This window comes from Schistocerca nitens, chromosome 6 (assembly GCF_023898315.1).
Source record: "Schistocerca nitens isolate TAMUIC-IGC-003100 chromosome 6, iqSchNite1.1, whole genome shotgun sequence".
NCBI classification, from domain to species: domain Eukaryota; kingdom Metazoa; phylum Arthropoda; class Insecta; order Orthoptera; family Acrididae; genus Schistocerca; species Schistocerca nitens.
In genome coordinates this window covers 723931598-723952760 of record NC_064619.1, presented here as the reverse complement: position 1 = coordinate 723952760, position 21163 = coordinate 723931598, and the positions used below count along the sequence as shown (strand labels likewise).

At 45.1% G+C, this 21163-nt stretch overlaps 1 protein-coding gene across 1 annotated transcript in view; it reads left to right on the top strand.

Moving 5' to 3' along the window:
- Positions 1–21163, top strand: part of LOC126263589 (uncharacterized) — a 115415-nt gene that overhangs the window by 40487 nt on the left and 53765 nt on the right. Inside the window, exon 2 of the mRNA XM_049960682.1 lies at positions 373–634. Coding sequence (XP_049816639.1) covers positions 373–634 — 262 coding nt within the window. The remainder of the gene's footprint in view (positions 1–372; positions 635–21163) is intronic.

Genomic DNA, 21163 nt, shown 5'->3' with positions numbered 1-21163 from the left:
TCCTGATGAACTGTGGTATCGTGTTGAAGCTGCATGGGCAGCTGTACCTGTACACGCCATCCAAGCTGTGTTTGACTCAATGCCCAGGTGTATCAAGGCCGTTATTAGGGCCAGAGGTGGTTGTTCTGGGTACCGATTTCTCAGGATCTATGCACCGAAACTGCGTGAAAATGTAATCATATGTCAGTTCTAGTATAATATATTTGTCCAATGAATACCCGTTTATCATCTGCATTTCTTCTTGGTGTAGCAATTTTAACGTCCAGTAGTGTACGTGCGATGTGACGCGTTCACGCTGCTGTGGCTAAGTGGAGGGCGCCAGTAGTCTCCAGAAGTGTGACGTGTGAGTGAGCCGTTCACTTTGAGTAAAAGGTTCCATCAGGGAGCACCTGCTCCTCCCACGGCCCCCGGCAGCTGTAAACTCGCTGCAGCAGCATCAGCAAGAGGCGGCTCGCAGAAGCCCGGCCTCCCGCAGCCTGCCGCCTCCACCGCCCCCACCGCTGCCGTTTGTGCCTGCCGGCCCCGCACCTTGTTTACGACTGTGAATAAAGAGGCTGTCCGTTCCCTCCACCGCCGTCTCAGGCTGTCCGCGGCCCTCGCGGGTCAAGTTGCGTCCGAGACGGCCGGCAGGCAGGCGGGTAATAGCCGGCCTGCTGTCTGCCTCCCGCAGACCAGGGCTAATTACTCACGCAGCCGCCTCGCTGCAGGGATTGCGAAATAGCTCGTTTCCAGCGGCAGGCAGTTCTTTTGTGGTGGGCGCACAATGACTCGCCGCCGCTGTAATTGCTACCGCAGCACTCGCGGCAAAAGTTGACGAGCGGGGCAAATTAAATATTCAGCAAACCAGCTCGTCGCGCGACGGGCCTGCAAAGGAAGCGTCGCCCCACTGAAGGGCTGGGCGGCGTCTGCTGCTGAACATTACTGCGCTCGCGTTTCATACGCCACAACACCTGTCGCCGTAATGTGGCTCGTGCCTCCAGAAACGGAATGCACGCTGCAGCATGCGTACCTAATATCTTTCAACAAGCACACAAACAGGATTCTCCGGTGCTTATACCTCGGGTTCAGTTGGTGATAAAAAGGTGCGGTCGAGTAGTTTGGATACTCGTTGGGCTAGGAACCATTTCTGTACCCAACAGAAGGACCGTCTTAGTGTCACTATGCTGCGGTTAATATGACAATTACACACTTCCACCTGCATAGGCAAATGGAGCAAATAGGTTGGTTCTTTCCGCATTTGATGTGGTCTCCCGCGGGCTAGATGAGACTTACGGAGGCATCTTTAGTTCATGATCGCTTCTACGAAAACCCAACAAAAAGGATTTCTTGCTATTTATTCGCCGACATCAGCGAACCAAAATTCAGCCCAGGATTTCAAGATGGCTATGCACAGAAATTGCTGTGATTTTTACGATATATTTCTAACGTCCCGATCTCGCACAAACTTGAAAGTTTTCTTGCCATTCTTGTCCGTTACCGATATACAGAGGTTCGAAATTACCCTATTTGAACTCGTAAAATCCTGTGTGAGTCGAAAACGTAGTTTATAAAGTGACGTAGCACAGGGGAAATATGCTGTAAAGTTTCTTCGTAATAATCTGAGAATCCCATATTATAGTTCTGAAACACATGCAAAATTTGTTTTGCACGTAAAATCTGGTCTGAGGTGTAAAATCAGTTCTGAGTTATTTCAAATTCAAATGGTTCAAATAGCTCTGAGCAGTATGGGACTTAACATCTACGGTCATCAGTCCCCTAGAACTTACAACTACTTAAACCTAACTAACCTAAGGACATCACACAACACCCAGTCATCACGAGGCAGAGAAAATCCCTGACCCCGCCGGGAATCGAGCCCGGGAACCCGGGCGCGGGAAACGAGAACGCTACCGGACGACCACGAGCTTCGGACAGTTCTTTCGATTTCGCATTATTAAACTACTTATATAAATTTACTGTCAAATACACTTCTTTCCATATGAGTTACATTGACTGCCTCTGCAGGAAAAAGAAGGGAAACAGAGGAAAAATTCTACTATCACATCGCAAAAAATGGGAATATGTTCCTCAAACTGAAATGTGAGGTGGCAGCTGCCTCATTCTACCTTCCTCAGTACCATTAAAAATGGTACTTTTCCCATGGGGGAAAGGAATAAACAGAGACTTGAAGTAGGTGAGAGTCAGTGATAATGAGAAGCAGAGTATATGACAATGACAATGAGGAAGAGAGAGATAGTGACAATGAGAAGAGACAGCAGCAGGGGAAAGGAAGAAATCAGATATAAGCAGTAGGGGACTTCAAGAGGGAAATAGAGACAGTGAGAGGAGACTTTATTAGTAGGTCAGAAAGAAGGAGACAATCACAGGGACATAGAGATAATGACAGTGAGTGGGTTGGGTTTCTTTTGTTTTAGGACGCAAAAAACAACTAGGGTCATAGGTCCCCATGTCAAAACAGTGAAACACGAACACAAAGAGAGGAGTTAAAAACGTCTACACGTCGATCACAATGGACGGAAGAAAAGACAGTTAAAAACAAGGGCGAAGAGAAAGATCTATAAAAGACGCCATAGAGAAACGGAGGACCAGAACTAGAAATTAAATGGCCTTCTCCATACTACTGCGGCGGATAAAAAGTAAAACGCGGTCGTCAGTCCGCACGTCGTTGGCTAAAACTACCGATAACTTAGACGGCAAATTCAAGCGGGAACGTAACTGGATAAAAAAATGGGCTTTCAGTCAGGAAATCGTGGACAGTTAAAATTTGGGCACAATGCGCACATGGCGGTGGTGGAGCGACACTTAACAAATGGAGATGGCTAAAATGCAGCGCCCAATACGCAACTTAGTTAAAATGACCTCCTGGCGGCGGGAGGGCGGATAGGAAGTCGTCCAAGCCGCTGGGAGAGGTTTCATAACCCGGGGCTCACTGCCATGAAAGGAGAACCAGTGGCGATGCCAAGGTTACACCACCTTCTGACACATGGCAACACAGAGATCATGGGAGGGGATATCAGAACTAGTGGGCTCAGGTAAGAGGACTGCAGCCCCGCCAGCAGCATCAGCAGCCTCGTTTCCTGTCAGAGCGACATGACCAGGAACCCACAGAAACATCACTGTGGCTCCATCAAGAGTGAGCAGGTGACAGTTTACCTGGACCGTTTGCACTAAGGAATGGACGGGGCTAAATGAGCCAGTGAGAAAGGGCAACTGGGACTCGATGGGTATGAGCGATTTAGAGTGATGGACTAGTGGGTGTGACTGAGTTAAGGGAGCTTGTGGGTGTTTGAGGTGACTTGTAAGTTACAAAAAGCGCGAATATAATACTTAAAGGTGCTGAGGAAGGTAGAATGAGGTTGTTGCTATCACAGTTTTCAGAGTGTTTTAAATAAACAGGAACATATGCGCATTTTTTGCGCTCCGATAAGGGAAATGGAAGAGAATGTAGATGTAGATGAAATGGGAGATGCGATACTGCGGGAAGAGTTTGACAGAGCACTGAAATACCTGAGCCGAAACAAGGCCCCAGGAGTAGACAACATTCCATTAGAACTACTGACGGCCTTGGGAGAGCCAGTCCTGACAAAATTCTACCATCTGGTGAGGAAGATGTATGAGACAGGCGAAATACCCTCAGACTTCAAGAAGAATATAATAATTCCAATCCCAAAGAAAGCAGGTGTTGACAGATGTGAAAATTACCGAAGTACCAGTTTAATAAGTCACAGCTGCAAAATACTAACGCGAATTCTTTACAGACGAATGGAAAAACTGCTAGAAGCGGACCTCGGGGAAGATCAGTTTGGATTCCGTAGAAATATTGGAACACGTGAGGCAATATTGACCTTACGACTTATCTTAGTAGAAAGGTTAAGGAAAGGCAAACCTACGTTTCTAGCATTTGTAGACTTAGAGAAAGCTACAGGGAAAGATACAGGGAACGAAATGTTATTTACAGTTTGTACAGAAATCAGATGGCAGTTATAAGAGTCGAGGAACATGAAACGGAAGCAGTGGTTGGGAAGGGAGTGAGACAGGGTTGTAGCCTCTCCCCAATGTTATTCAATCTGTATATTGAGCAAGCAGTAAAGGAAACAAAAGAAAAATTTGGAGTAGGTATAAAAACCCATGGAGAAGAAATAAAAACTTTGAGGTTCGCCGATGACATTGTAATTCTGTCAGAGACAGCAAAGGACTTGGAAGAGCAGTTGAACGGAATGGACAGTGTCTTGAAAGGAGGATATAAGATGAACATCAACAAAAGCAAAACGAGGATAATGGAATGTAGTCGAATTAAGTCGGGTGATGCTGAGGGAATTAGATTAGGAAATGAGACACTTGAAGTAGTAAAGGAGTTTTGCTATTTGGGGAGCAAAATAACTGATGATGGTCGGAGAAGATATAAAATGTAGACTGGCAATGGGAAGGAAAGTGTTTCTGAAGAAGAGAAATTTGTTAACATCGAGTATAGATTTAAGTGTCAGGAAGTCGTTTCTGAAAGTATTTGTATGGAGTGCAGCCATGTATGGAAGTGAAACATGGACGATAAATAGTTTGGACAGGAAGAGAGTAGAAGCTTTCGTAATGTGGCGCTACAGAAGAATGCTGAAGATTAGATGGGTGGATCACATAACTAATGAGGAGGTATTGAATAGAATTGTGGAGAAGAGGAGTTTGTGGCAAAACTTGACGAGAAGAAGGGACCGGTTGGTAGGACATGTTCTGAGGCATCAAGGGATCACAAATTTACCATTGCAGGGCAGCGTGGAGGGTAAAAATCGTAGAGGGACACCAAGAGATGAATACACCAAGCAGATTCAGAAGGATGTAGGTTGCAGTAGGTACTGGGAGATGAAGAAGCTTGCACAGGATAGAGTAGCATGGAGAGCTGCATCAAACCAGTCTCAGGACTGAAGACCACAACAACAACAAGAGCCGTTTTCTGCTGTTTCGGCTACACGTGTTACTGCATTAGTACTGACAAGCTATTTGACAGTCTCTTTCACAGTAGATCTACTGTGACCAATTAAGAGACAATGTACACTTCATACTATAAAGTGTTACAATTGCACTAAATACAGAAATAATGCCGAATGTCGTTTTAGAAAATTTTTACATCTTGATCTTCCCCGCGCCGATAAGCAATCCAGAAAATCTTTATTAAAGAACACATAAACAAAAACCCCCTTCTTGGAGTGATGCTTTTACCTTTGTGGGAGACCACAGTCATGTAAAATTTTTTTAAATAAGTTTTCGTCATTAAACTGTTAATTGTTCATCTGTGTGACACAATCACGATTTCGGCTTAGGCATTCTCAAGTGCATGTTGAACTGAAAATTAATAAAGCTCACATATCATACAGCGCAGGGCACACGAAGAACAAGTTATTACGTATCTGGAAACTTTATTTACATGTTAAAATCACTGAAGCGCCAAAGAAACTGGTATAGGCATGTTTATTCAAATACAGAGACATAAACGGAACGAATACGGCGCTGCGGTCGGCAACGCCTATACAGGGTGTTACAAAAAGGTACGGCCAAACTTTCAGGAAACATTCCTCACACACAAAGAAAGAAAATATGTTATGTGGACATCTGTCCGGAAACGCTTCCTTTCCATGTTAGAGCTCATTTTATTACTTCTCTTCAAATCACATTAATCATGGAATGGAAACACACAGCAACAGAACGTACCAGCGTGACTTCAAACAAATTGTTACAGGAAATGTTCAAAATGTCCTCCGTTAGCGAGGATACATGCATCCACCCTCCGTCGCATGGAATCCGTGACGCGCTGATGCAGCCCTGGCGAATGGCGTACTGTATCACAGCCGTCCACAATACGAGCACGAAGAGTCTCTACATTTGGGACCAGGGTTGCGTAGACAAGAGCTTTCAAATGTCCCCGTAAATGAAAGTCAAGAGGGTTGAGGTCAGGAGAGCGTGGAGGCCATGGAATTGGTCCGCCTCTACCAAGCCATCGGTCACCGAATCTGTTGTTGAGAAGCGTACGAACACTTCGACTGAAATGTGCAAGAACTCCATCGTGCATGAACCACATGTTGTGTCGTACTTGTAAAGGCACATGTTCTAGCAGCACAGGTAGAGTCTCCGGAAGGAAATCATGATAAGGTGCTCCATTGAGCGTAGGTGGAAGAACATGGGGCCCAATCAAGACATCACCAACAATGCCTGCCCAAACGTTCACAGAAAATCTGTGTTGATGACGTGATTGCACAATTGCGTGCGGATTCTCGTCAGCCCACACATGTTGATTGTGAAAATTTACAATTAGATCACATTGGAATGAAGCCTCATCCGTAAAGATAACATTTGCACTGAAATGAGGATTGACACATTGTTGGATGAACCATTCGCAGAAGTGTACCCGTGGAGGCCAATCAGCTGCTGATAGTGCCTGCACACGCTGTACATGGTACGGAAACAACTGGTTCTCCCGTAGCACTCTCCATACAGTGACGTGGTCAACGTTACCTTGTACAGCAGCAACTCCTCTGACGCTGACATTAGGCTTATCGTCAACTGCACGAAGAATTGCCTCGTCCATTGCAGGTGTCCTCGTCGTTCTAGGTCTTCCCCAGTCGCGAGTAATAGGCTGGAATGTTCCGTGCTCCTTAAGACGCCGATCAGTTGCTTCGAACGTCTTCCTGTCGGGACACCTTCGTACTGGAAATCTGTCTCGATAGAAACGTACCGCGCCACGGCTATTGCCCCGTGCTAATCCATACATCAAATGGGTATCTGCCAACTCCGCATTTGTAAACATTGTACTGACTGCAAAACCACGTTCGTGATGAACACTAACCTGTTGTTGCTACGTACTGATGTGCTCGATGCTGGTACTGTAGAGCAATGAGTCGCATGTCAACACAAGCATCGAAGTCAACATTACCTTCCTTCAATTGGGCCAACTGGCGGTGAATCGAGGAAGTACAGTACATACTGACGAAACTAAAATGAACTCTAACATGGAAATTAAAAGTTTTCGGACACATGTCCACATAACATCTTTTCTTTATTTGTGTGTGAGGAATGTTTCCTGAAAGTTTGGCCCTACGTTTTTGTAACACCCTATATAAGCCAACAAGAGTAGCGCAGTTGTTAGGTCGGTTACTGCTGCTGCAGTCGCAGGTTTTCAAGACTTAAGTGAGTTTGAACGTGATGTTACAGCCGGCCCACGAGCGATGGGACATAACATCTCGGAACTAAGGATGAAGTGAGGATTTTTCCGTACGACCACTGCACGGGTGTACGATGAATACTAGGAATCCGGTGAGACATCAAATAGCCGAAATCGCTGCGGCCGGAAAAAGATCCTGCAAGATCGGGACTACCGACTACTGAAGAGAATCATTCAGCGTGACGGAAGATCAACTTTTCCGCAAATTGCTGCAAATTTCAGTGCTATGCCATCAACAAGTGTGGGCGTGCGAACCATTCAACGAAACATCATCGATATGGCTTTCGGAGCCAACGGCCCGCTCTTCTACCCTTGATGACTGGACGACACAAAGCCTTACGCCTCCCCTGGGTCTGTCCACACTGGTATTGGAGTGTTGATGACTGGAAACATGTAGCCTGGCTATACGAATGTCGTTTCAAATTGTATCGAGCGTATGGACGTGTACAGGTATGAAGATAGTCTCATGAATCGTTGGACACTGCTTGCCAGCAGTGGCGGTTCAGGCTGGTGGAGGCTTGTTAATGGTGTGGGGCGTGTGCAATAGGATGACATTGGACGCCTGAAAAGTCTAAATACGACTCTGCCAGGTGACACGTACGTAAGCATCCTGTCTGATCACCTGCATCCATTCATGTCCACTGTGCATTCCAACGGGCTTAGGCAATTCCAGCAGGATAATGCGACATCCCACAGGTCCAGATTTCTACAGACTCTTCTTAGTTTAAACATTTCCGCTGGCCACCAAACTCCTCAGACATGAACATTATTGAGCATATCTGGGATGCATTGCATGGTCGGAAAAATATATTTCTGTTCTTGTAGACCAGTTGTCATATTACAGCGTATGAGTACATATCGAAGATACGTGATATGGCTGATGTTGTGGACAGTGGAAAACCATTAACAAGCAGCATGGTGTATTTAACAGCCAATATATTCCTGTGATCTGCATTTGCCACCTCTGTGCATCAGAGGACGTTAACATACGCCAAAACAGTGGAAGAGATCGTAACAATGCAGCACCACCATACAGTCAAATGGCGGAAATGAAAAAAATTCTTGGAGTCACTGTTACGGCGTAACTAACTCCATCGCCATCACGCCAGACAGAAACGACAGAGCAGAGAAGGCTGTGAGAAGAAGTCAGCCAATAACACACTGGCCGACCTCCCTTCCAGGATGACAATGCCACAGCAGTGGCCCCATGTGAAGAGGAATTAAGCACCGCGACTGGTGTGCCAACTTGGATAGCAGCTTCAAGATTAGCCACTCCGATAGCACTTCAGGACAGACTTTTGTCAGTTAAAAATCAGTAGTCACTGCAAAGACTCATTGTTCCATATGTCGCGCTTTACTTGCGACACATCTGTGTAATTGCCCAAGTTAGGTATTGTTTTTGATTAACTGTAATAAAACTCATTAATACGAGTTGTTTGATTGTTTGTCTAGCGAACGGAGTAGGCGGTAATCCTAGACACTACACGATTGTCGACGAAGTGAACGAACGCCAGAGCAACAACCTGTTCACGTTTCACACCCAGAGCTGCTGGCCGCCACAGTTTTGTTGTGTCGTGGGCTTTTGTGTTTTGCTGGTGCCTTAATTGTACCTTGTCTTTCTTTGCAGGGGTGCGTTTACATGTTATAACAGTCTCTTATAGTTTTTTTTTATTCACTGTTTTCAGGTGGCCGTGGGAGAAATTTTCTTTCCTTATGTTCTTATTTTTCTTGCTTTCATTGTCTGTTTATTGCATTTGACTATTTCAACCGACTTCCCCCACACCCTGCTCAGGCGTGTCAGTTCCAAGCGATAGATTCAGGGCAGCTAACACAGATGTTTCTGTTTCAGATGCCGCAGATTGCAACCCTTCTAAACACAGTCCAGCAGTTAATTGAAAATCAAACCACTAAAGCAGCGCAGTATCCAGCAACTGTAGCTCGAAGTGCCACACCGCCTTTTCACCAGTTTAATGAAAATAATCGGAAAGGCTCGAGTGGTTGCAACAGTATGAATGCCACATCATTGCTCACTGTGAAACAACATTACTTTTTGTCAACGATAGGAAGTGCAGCCTTTCGCCTCATTCATAAACTGTTCCCAAACGCTACTCCGAGTGAACTTTCCTATGATCAGGTTATAGGTTCTCTAACTATTATTGTGGTGTCACCGCCAGACACCACACTTGCTAGGTGGTAGCCTTTAAATCGGCCGCGGTCCGTTAGTATATGTCGGACCCGCGTGTCGCCACTGTCAGTGATTGCAGACCGAGCGCCGCCATACGGCAGGTCTAGAGAGACTTCCTAGCACTCGCCCCAGTTGTACAGCAGACTTTGCCACAGATGGATCACTGACAAATACGCTCTCATTTGCCGAGACGATAGTTAGCATAGCCTTCAGCTACGTCATTTGCTACGACCTAGCAAGGCGCCATTACCAGTTTATATTGAGATTGTAATTAATGTATCATCAAGAGCGATGTTCTCCAATTATGGATTAAAGTTAAGTATTCAAGCAACTACGTTCTTTTGTTACTAGACTCAACTACTTTATCTTGTTCCAGACCTCACGCCAGTCTGCGTGAGCTTAAACGCGTGCATTTTGGCCTCCTGTAGCAACACGGTGTTGGCTCTTTTGCCAACACATCAATTATGACCAACAAGTGAATGTGGTGGCAGCTAGGTTTCAATTCCTTCGTTGCAAGAAAAGGTTAGACCAAAGGTATCACGAGTTGGTAACAGATTTTCAGGGTATGACGTGGTAATTCAAAGTCAAATGTGCTTCTGGTGCTTTATATTCAGATGTTATGTTGTGTCATGCGATCGTGTACAGTGTAACTGATGTCAAAGTTAGAGAACAGATTTTGAAACTGTCAGTTCCATCATTTCAGCACACAGTGCAAATTGTAGATCAGTATGCTTAAGGTGTCGTAGCGGCCAATAAATTTGAGCAGCCACCAATTTGTCGGGTTGAGTTGTCCCTCGCTCACGACTGGCCCAGCAGGCAGCAACAGCGCGTGCGTGTCAAGGTGCGTAAGCAGTTCTCTAAACTTGCGGCTACGTCAGTGATTAGAAGTAAGTCGTATCGTCGATGCTATTCACGGCACAAACGCCAGGACTGCCCGTCCAGACAAGCACAGTGTCACACTTGTGGCAAGAAATGCCACGCACAATCCATATGTTTGCAATGGAACAAACATAAGAGTTCTGCCCTCTCACAAAAATCTAGTCACAAGGCCCATGTAATCAAAACGGTGTATCCAAAACCTGCTGCAGGCATTAGCAAAACTAGGAAGCAAACAGTTGCTTCAGTGCTACGGCAGTCCAACAAACTATTTATTTATTTGCATATTAGTGAAAACGTGTGAAATTTCAGTTGCACACGGGTTCCTCCGTTACATTGCTGAATCGCAACACATATGAACTCTTAGGCTACCCACACATGACTAAAACTAGCACGCACCTGATGGCTTATACACACATCAAAAAAACTTTTGCATCACGGTGGTTCCGAGAGTTTCGGAAACTGTACAGAAAATTGGAATAGAGACCAACATAAACATCATTTCCGCCCTTTTTATTGCTCATGAAAACCAAACATTGCATGCTGTACCACCATACAGCGAAACCGTCCGAGGTGGTGGTCCAGATTGCTGTACACATCGGTAGTTCTAATACCCAGTAGCATGTCCTCTTGCTCTGAAGCATGCCTGTATTCGTCGTGGCATACTATCCATAAGTTCACCAAGGACCTGTTGGTCCAGATTGTCCCACTCTTCAACGGCGATTCGGCGTAAATCTCTAAGAGTGGTTGGTGGGTCACGTTGGCCATTAATAGCCCTTTTCAATCTATCCCAGGCATGTTCGATAGGGTTCATGTATGGAGAACATACTGGCTACTCTAGTCGAGCAATGTCATTATCGTGACGGAAGTCATTCACAGGACGTGCACGATGGGGCTGCGAATGGTCGTCCATGAAGAAGAACGCTTCGCCTGTATGCTGCCATGTGTTTGCACTATCGGTCGGGGGATGGCATTCACGTATCGTACAGCCGCTACGGTGCCTCCCATGACCACACCAGCGGCGTACGTCGGCGCCACACAAAGCCACCCCAAAACATCACCGAACCTCCACCTTGCTACACTCGCTGGACGGTGTGTCTAAGGCGTTCAGCCTGACCAGGTTGCCTCCAAACACGTCTCCGACCATTGTCTGGTTGAAGGCATATGCAACACTCATCGGTGAAGAGAACGTGATGCCAATCCTGAGCGGTCCACTCGGCATGTTGTTGAGGCCATCTGTACCGCGCGGCATGGTGTCGTGTTTGCAAAGATGGACCTCGCCACGGACGTCGGGAGTGAAGTTGCGCATCATGCAGCCCATTGCGCACAGTTTGAGTCGTACCACGACGTACTGTGACTGCTCGAAAAGCATTATTCAACATGGTGGCGTCCGCAGCTCGTGGTCGTGCGGTAGCGTTCTCGCTTCCCACGCCCGGGTTCCCGGGTTCGATTCCCGGCGGGGTCAGGGATTTTCTCTGCCTCGTGACGACTGGGTGTTGTGTGCTGTCCTTAGGTTAGTTACGTTTAAGTAGTTCTAAGTTCTAGGGGACTGATGACCATAGATGTTAAGTCCCATAGTGCTCAGAGCCAACATGGTGGCGTTACTGTTAGGGTTCCTCCGAGCTCACTCCGAGACGCCTGGACACTTCCCTTGTTGAGAGCCCTTCCTGGCACAAAGTAACACTGTGGACACCATCGAACGGCGTTATTCACCGTCTAGGCATGGTTGAACTACAGACAACACGAGCCGTGTACCTTCTTCTTTGTGCAATGACTGGAAATGATCGGCTGTCGGGCCCCCTCCGTCTTATAGGCGCTGCTCATGCACGGTTGTTTACATCTTTGGACGGGTTTAGTGACGTCTCTGAACAGTCAAAGGGACTGTGTCTGTGATACATTATCCATAGTCGACGTCTGTCTTCAGGAGTTTCGGGAACCGGGGTGATACAAAACTTTTCTGATGTGTGTAACAGGCAAGAGATTCCCATTCTCAAAAACTGTACTTTTCCTGCCATGTATTGCTCGCTTACGTGAACTGTGACTTTCACTGGGTTACATTCGCGCGATTGTGAGAACCTGTTTGGCCTTGATTCGTTTGATATGTTTGGCTTTAAAATTCAGGGCAATGTGTTGTCGGTGACTGCATTCAATGCCAAAGACGGTGTAGGTATCTTGCTAAAAGAATTTCCTGAACTCTCTTGTGTAGTTTTAGGCAAGGCTGACAATTTTTTTGCACATATTGCTATGAAAAACAATGCTCAGCCGAAATTTTTCCGGGCCAAAACTGTTCCCATTGCCTTATGGAGCAAAGTGGCTGCTGAATTTAAAGAACTGCAATATAGCGGAGCTATTGCGCCCATACAGGCTAGTCAATGGGCAAGTCCACTGGTCTTGCTCTGCAAACCTTCATGTCACCTTTGCCTCTGTGTAGACTTTAAGTCTACAGTCGATCCACCCAACCGTGGTTGGTAATTATCCATCGCCACTCCCAGAAAATCTCAATGACAGATTAGGCACTGGTCACTACTTTTCAAAAATTGATTTGCGTGATGCATATCTTCAAATACCAGTAGATGAAGAATCTCAAACCATGTGTGCTCTAAACAGTTATCTGGGCTAGTTTAACTATTTGCGTTTGCCTTTTGACAGTGATTCCGCACCGCACACACCAGGTATCAAGCATTGCAACTGTTTCTCTCCTCCTATCGTTCGCATCCACGAGACGGACCATCGCCGGTGGAACTGCTTCACGGCGCCACCATCGGACACTGCTCCACCTTCCTCAGCATCCGGCGTCGAAGGAAGGCCGCAAGTATCGCTTCGCGCCGCCTGCTATTTTGTTTTTCAGGGTTTTCAGGGGCAGCAGACGGTGGGCGCGAGGCGAAATCCTTCGTTGACTTGGCACGTGCATGCGTCTCATTTCAGGCCCAGATGGATTGCAGCGCCGCCGTCACAATCAAATTCGCCACTGTCACGTGCACGGTGATTCTCGTGTATCTCTTCCCCCAGATTCACGGATCCCGAGGACAGCGCGGCCACAGCAGCCGCCAGACGGTGTCATCACGACACTGCGGGGCGACCCCTTCTCCACCTCCTCTCTTCCTACCGGTGGAGCTGGACCTGCCCACGCCGCAATGGCCGACACCGTCTACAGCTTGATATCGTCCTCGGAGGTTGACGCATATCCTTCAGGGTTTGTCCGGAGATCGTTTCCATCAGAGCCAAAACCTGATGGAGGGTTACGGCCAGAAGTCTGTTCTAGTGTCCCCCGCAGCCACAGCTTCCAGTCCACCAGGGCGTGCATGCTCCAGCTTCCCCTCCTCCACCCCCACCCCCACACGTCTTTGAGCTCTGTCGACGGTCCGTCACTTTGGATGGGGGGAAGGTTACGGCTTAAAGTCGGGAACGATAGAGCACAGAAGGCTGTGAGAAGAAGTCAGCCAATCGCACGCTGAAACCGACCTCCCTTGCAGGACGACAACGCGAGAGCAGCGGCCCCTATGTGAAGAAGACATAAGCGTCGCCCCCGGCTAGTGTGGCCCACTTGAATAGCAGCTTCAAGATTAGCCACTTCGATAGTACTTCAGGACAGACTTTTGTCAGTTAAGAGATAAACCAGTCACTGCAAAGACGGATTATTTCCTATGTCGCCCTATGCTTGCGACACATCTGTGTAATTGCCAAAGTTAAGTATTGTATTTGATTAACTGTAATGAAACTCATTAACATGAGTTGCCTAGAGAACCGAGTAGGCAGGATTCGTAGAGATGACAGTTACTTACAAAAGCCGGCTGTGAAAGCGTTTGGTTGTCACTGTATTTACTCAAGTTCGTATTTGCGGTGGACAATTCCAATGAAAGACAAAATTAAACTTTGAGATCACTTTGTAGTTGAAAAGTAACAACAGAAAGTAAACGCGATGGTAGCTGCACGCTGCGGCGGCGATTGGTGGTAGCACGACTTCAGCGATTAAGATGATTTTCTTAGAGAGAGCTCTGAACGATGGGCGAATAATGTGGATCGCTCCTGGCCCACCAGGATTTCGAAGGAAAGAATTGGCCTAGCCCACCTCGGCGCTGGCCTAAATATCCTGACAGCGGCAGGATGCAGCTGGGTGTATTTGAGGTCACGTGACCCCGCAGAAGGATGCAGGTACAGGTTGCCAGCGAACTCTGGTGGCGCTAACGGTGTCACGTGTCAATGTGACTATTTCCATCCGCCGTCTACAGGTGTGGCCCTGTGTATACGACATGTAGGCCACTCGCATGATACTGGTGTGAAGCGGGTTGCCGAATGAGTGGATGAATCGTTCATACACAACACAAATGATCCCGATCCCCTCCAAAGAGGTAGTAGGGGTACATCACTTACACATTAATTTTGTAGGTGAAAACAATGAGTATGTACCAAATTTGGTTGAAACTGGTGTAAGCATTCCTGACATATGATTTTATGTCATCCTCATCCCCAGCCATAGTGGTGCCGAAGACGTCTTATGTCACAGTAATTTTTTTTTTTCCAAGCTGAAAGTGATATGTGTGCCAGTTCTGTAGAACGTGTTTAGGTATTTATAGAGCTGGGATGATATATCACTGTCTTTGCACCCGAAACCCCTCCACACACACACACACACACACACACACACAAACACGTCGCACGCGCGCGCGCACTTTGGAATGAAACGCCGCCAAGGTGTTGTAGGTAGGGGAGTCAAATAAGACGTAGCACCCATTTTGTTTCGTGAAGGATTACACTTGTCGAAACGCGGTTTTCGACAAATGTTAGAGCGCTGAGTGGCACACATTTCTTATTCATTTAGTTATTTTTTTGGGTAATGTTTTTAGCGCTGGTATCAACAGATATATTGAAGCAAGTACGTTCTTTAAATGGAACCATATACTTTTTATAACTACATGCGATAGCTCTTGAGAAGACAGTTACAGTGATATAGCGTTTGTTAATGTTGACGTTGAAACCTGTCGTAAAAAGAAATCGAGAAACGCCCTAGAATGTGAGAGTACGTTGGCCGGAAAAGGCATTTGCGGTGACAACACTGGCAAGCAGCTGTCTTGGGCCAGGCCGAATAGTTGTATACCGTAAGACAGCCCTGCGCTACGAGAAAAACCTTTATTCCTCCCTGAACCAACATACAACCTAGTTGCAAGTTCACCTACAAATGTTGTATATGGAAGGACGACACAGACTAGAATTTATATCTATCGCATAACAAAGGGATTAAGAAAGCTATTCCACATTTGTGTATCCTCCCAGATTTACGTGAGCTGAAACAGAGAAATCAACTGCTCACTCCTCAAAAATGAGGAGGTCTAATACGCTGCAAAATGCAATCACCGTATTAAATACCTAAATGTTGGAAAGAAGATTTCATCTATATTTTCCTGAACGTGGCTGTGTGCTTCTTAGAGGTAAAATACGTACTGTCGGACAACTGTCTCTACCTACTCTGCTCTGAATTACATAATATTGGATATATTCTTTGATCTAAACACTTAATTAAAAATACTTTGGTGACCACCTGCACAACGCAAAATAAATATTCTCTGAAGGCAGGCGAGTAATGACAGTGTCACCAGCTACGTGCGTTACACGCTGTCCATTTATTTGACACTGCAATGCTATTTCGTACACACGTAAATGAAATAAATAATTTGCTAACAATGGTTTGGTAACCACCCAAATCTTATAGGATAAAGTTTGTCTTCCAAAATAATCACTTTGTCATTTATTTAAGGATGTGTTCAAAGAGTTGACCTTGGACTACAAGGCACATTTTCAATCGAAACAACTATGATCAGATGTAATTACAGTGGATGACATAGTAGAGTATGCACTGGCGATTGGATGACACACATCGTCTGGAGTAGTGCGAGCTTCGTCATAGACTGCATCTTTGAGTGCTCCTCAAAGAAAGAAATGAAGAGGAGGCAAATAGGGTTATCCCGCACGTTATTTGACAAGAGAATTTCGTCCTATCCTATTGTCCAGCAAAGTTTTCATTCAGTATTTCTGTTGTAACACCGGACGAGTGAGCTGGACAATCGTTGTGTTGCAGCTACGTACACTGTCGAATATCCAGTGGTACCTCTTCTAGAAGAACCGGCAAAATGTTCCTCAGAAATTGTGCTTACTAATGTCGATTTAGAATGCCTGAGATGAATTAATTTCCTATGAAGCCGCCCCATACATTCACCTTCCACGGTGTTGCACCTGGCTAAGCCAGTGTCGATTTTCGGCTGTCTAGTAATGCACGTTGCGCTAATTTACATTAGCCAAAACAGCTTCTTCCTTTTCTCTGTCAGTAGCAGTCTTCCTTCTTGTCCTCTTCTTGAAGTTCAAGCAGCCTGTCCGCACTAGCGTCTTAATAATTCGTGCAACTGCCTGGCGCATCGGACACTGGCGATCCGGGTAGGTAGCCCTATACCGCTGTACTGTTTTTACGGCATTTCTTTTAAATTAACCTACTTCACCTCATTGGTGTAGTACGTGTTTGTATGCAGCGAATGTTGAAACAGAAACGAGCGGCCTGCAGTGCAGCCAAGAGAACAGGCAAATGTGTTGACGTTCTGACACAGCGTGGCATTAGAGCTCTGCTTCGTAGTGTTTGTACCGCTAATGCAGATTCCGGCCACCGTGCTAACAAATTCTAGGACGTTTCTCGAATTTATTTACGATAGGTTTCAACGTCAACGTTAATAAAAGCTATATGACTGCAATTGTCTTTTCAAGAGCTATAAAACGCACTTGTAAAAGGTATACGGTTTCATTTAAAAAAGTTCTTGCTTCAATATCTCTGTTGATAACTGCGCTAAAAACATTAACCAAACCAAAAAATTTGTGCCCATAGACGCTCTAACATTTGCCGAGAATCGATTTTCGATATGTCACACCGACAACTTTTTAGGTGACTGAGCACCATGAAACAATGGGCGCTACGTGACACATAAGACGATGTTTTTGAAGCAGAAACAATAAAAATCTATTTGTCTGATAGCAGTCGTTGTGTTGTATCCATTCTGCAGTGACCTGCTTACAGCTGCACCAGGCTACAGCTACAGCAATTACTGAAGACATTTTAAAGACTGTCAGCAAGTTTAATATTAAGAAGCGCAGTGACTGAAAACTTATTGAAAGAATGTATCATGTTTCCAATTCAGTGATCAGTGTTTTGTTTTACAAAGTGAATTTCTGTGAAACTGTGGCCGTTGTACAATGTGCTTATATCGCTGCATGAACCTAAGTCGAACATTTACTCCTTGGAAGAGCTATTGCTAACCCAAATGTTTTCTTAAAAGCGCCCGTAGTGCGAAAACATTTCCTGTACAGTCGGATGCTAAACCTAGGGCCCCAGTTATTGTTTTTATGTTGCTAACTTAATTTTTCCTGGGGATTTTTGTTTAGGCCCATTACCGCTGTGCTTCACTCGAGCAAAATTATAAAACGGACGTACCTTTAGAACGAACAGTAGCGCTTTGGACTGGAGGCAATGTAAAATTACTTTTAAGCAAATTCTGTCACCATTATAAGAAAGGGAACCGCCATAACGTGCCAACGTCTCAAGCAGAAGATAAAAAGGTAGAGAAAGTTTTAGGATGTGTTGGTGTTGTGGTCTTCAGTCCGAAGACTGATCTGATACAGCTTGTTGTGGCGTAACAAGCTAGCTACGCCACACTGAGAAGGAAGCCGAAAGGCACGCGTACACACACGCCGACTGGCGTCAAGTCTGGAACAGGATACGTTATGACTGCTATAAAGAAAATACGTAGCTTTGGAATATACTTAACTTTTAATGCTTCCTTTGGTACATCTCTCTTGACTATACAAATGAGACTCGTAAGATACATGCACTGTGACAATTGGCGCCTTGCTAAGTCGTAGCCATTAACTTAGCTGAAGGCTATTCTAACTGTCTCTCGGCAAATGAGAGCAAAGGCTTCGTCAGTATAGTCGCTAGCAACGTCGTCGTACAACTGGGGCGAGTTCTCGTACGTCGCTCGAGACCTGCCGTGTGGTGGCGCTCGGTCTGCGATCACACAGTGGCGACACGCAGGTCCGACATGTACTAAGGGACCGCGGCCGATTTAAGCTACCACCTAGCATGTGTGGTGTCTGGCAGTGACACCACACAGCTCTACATGCTACTCTATCCTGTGCACGCCTCTTCATCTCCAAGTAACCACTGCAACCTATATCCTTCTGAATCTGCATACTGTCTTCATCTCTTGGTCTCCTTTACGATTTTATCCCCCACGCTTTCCTCCAGTTCTAAATTGGTGATTCCTTGATGCCTCAGAATGTGTTCTACCAACCGATCCCTTCTTCTACTCAAGTTTTTCCTTAGATTTCTTGTCTCACTACCTCCATTCAGTACCTCCTATTAGTTACGTGAACTACATATCCAATATTCAGCATTCTTCTTTCGCACCACACTTCAAAAGCTTCTATTCCGTTCTTATCTAAATTCTTTATCCACGTTTCACTTCCATACATGGCTACATTCTATACAAATACTTTCAGAAACGACTTCCTAACGGTTCAATCTGTACTATGTGTTAACAAATTTCTCCACTTCAGAAATGTTTTCTTGCCATTGTCAGCCTACATTTTTTTATATCCTCTCTACTTCGACCTAAATCAGTTTTTGCTGCCCAAATAGCAAAAATCATCAACCGCTTTAAGTGTCTCATTTCCTAATGTAATTCCTTCGACATCACCTGATTTAATTCGGCTACATTCGTTTGTCCTAGTTTTACTTTTGTCGATGTTCATCGGACATCCTCTTTTCAATGTGGTGTCCATTCCGTTCAACTGCTCTTCCAAGTCCTTCGCTCTCTCTGACGGAAGTACAACGTCACCGGCAAACCTCAAGGTTTTTTTTTCTTCTCCCTGGACTATAATTCCTACTCCAAATTTTTATTATGTTTCCTTTACTGTTTGCTCTTATACAGGTTGATTAGCACCGGTGTAGGCTACAACCCTGTCTCACTCCCTTCTCAACTACTGCTTCCCTTTCGATCCGCTCGACTGTTAAAACTGTCACATGGTTTGTACAATAAGTTGTAAGTTCTACATTTCTCCGAAATCCAAACTGATTTTCCCTGAGGTCGGCTTCTACCAGTTTTTCCATTCTTGTGTAAGTAATTCGAGTTAGTATTTTGCAACCGTGACTTATTAAACTGATATTTCGGTATTTTCCACACCTGTTAACACCTGCTTTCTTTAAATTGGACTTATTATATTCTTCTTGAAGTCTTAGGGTATTTTGCCTGTCTCGTACATATTGGTCACCAGATGGAAGAGTATTGTCAGCTCTGGTCCCACCAAGGGTGTCAGTAGTTCTAATGGAATGTTGTCTACTCCCGGGGCCTTGTTTCGACTTAGGTCTTTCAGTGCTCTGTCAAACTGTTCACGCAGTATCATACCTCCCATTTCATCTTCATCTACATCTTCTTCCATTTCCATAATATTGTCCTCAAGTACATCGCCCTTGTACAGACCCTCTATGTACTCCTTCCACCTTTCTGCTTTCCCTTGTCGTGGTTGGTTCTCCCCAAGTCTGTCAGTAGCTCTAATGAAATGTTGTCTACTCCCGGGACGTTGTTTCGGTTTAGGTCTTTCATTGCTGTGTCAAATTCTTCACTTAGTATCATACCTCCCATTTCACCTCATCTACGTCTTCTTCCATTTCCACAATATTGATCTCAAATTCATCTCTGTTGTATAGACTCTCTACATACTCCTTCCACTTTTCTGCTTTCCCTTCTTTGCTTAGGACTGGTTTTCCATCTGAGCACTGGGTATTCATACAGGTGGTTCTTTCTTCTCCAAAGGTATCTTTAAATTTTCAGTAGGCGGCATCTACCTTACCACTAGTGATATATGCTTTTGCATCCCTACATTTGTCGTCCAGCCATTTTGCACTTACTGTCATCTCATTGTTAGACGTTTATTTACTTTGTCGCCTGTTTCATTTACTGCATTTCTATATTTTCTCCTTTCATCAATTAAATTCACTGTCTCTTTTCTTACCCAAGGATTTCTACTAGCCGTCGTCTTATTACCTACTTGATCCTCTGCTACCTTCATTGTATCATCTCTCAAAACTACCCTTTCTTATTTTACTGTTCCTTTCCTCTATTCTTGTCAATCGTTCCGTAAGGCTCCCTCTGAAACTCTGTTCAACCTCTAGTTCTTTCAGCTTGGCCAGATCCCATTTCCTTAAATTCCTACCTTTTAGTAGTTTCTTCAGTTTTAATATGCAGTTCACAACCAATAAAATATGGTCTGACTCCATATGTGCACCTGAAAACTTCTTGCAATGAAAAACTTTGTTCCTAAATCTCTCTCTTATCATTATAAAATCAATCTTAAACCCTTTCGTGCCTCCAGGTGTCTTCCACGTATACAACATTCTTTCATGTTTCTAAACCCAAGTGTTAACTATGATTAAATTATGCTCTGTACAAAATTCTGCCAGGTGGTTTCCTCTTTCATTCTTTTCGCCCAGTCCATATTCACATACTACTTTTCCGTCTCTTCCTTTTTCTACTGTCGAATTCTAGTCCCCCGTGACTATTAAATTTTCACCTCCATTATCTATCTGAATAATTTCTTTTATTGCATCATACATTTCTTCAATGTCTTCCTCATCTGCGGAGCTAGTTGGCATATAAACTTGCACTACTGTGGTGGGTTTGGGCTTCATCTCTGTCTTGGCTACAGTAATATGTTCACTATGCTTACCCACATTCCTATTTTCTTATTCACTATTAAACCTATTCCTGCAAACCCGTATTGGATTTTGTGTCTATCACATTGTATTCAACTCATAGGAAGTCTATCCTCCTCCCACCGAATTTCACAAATTCCCAATATATCTA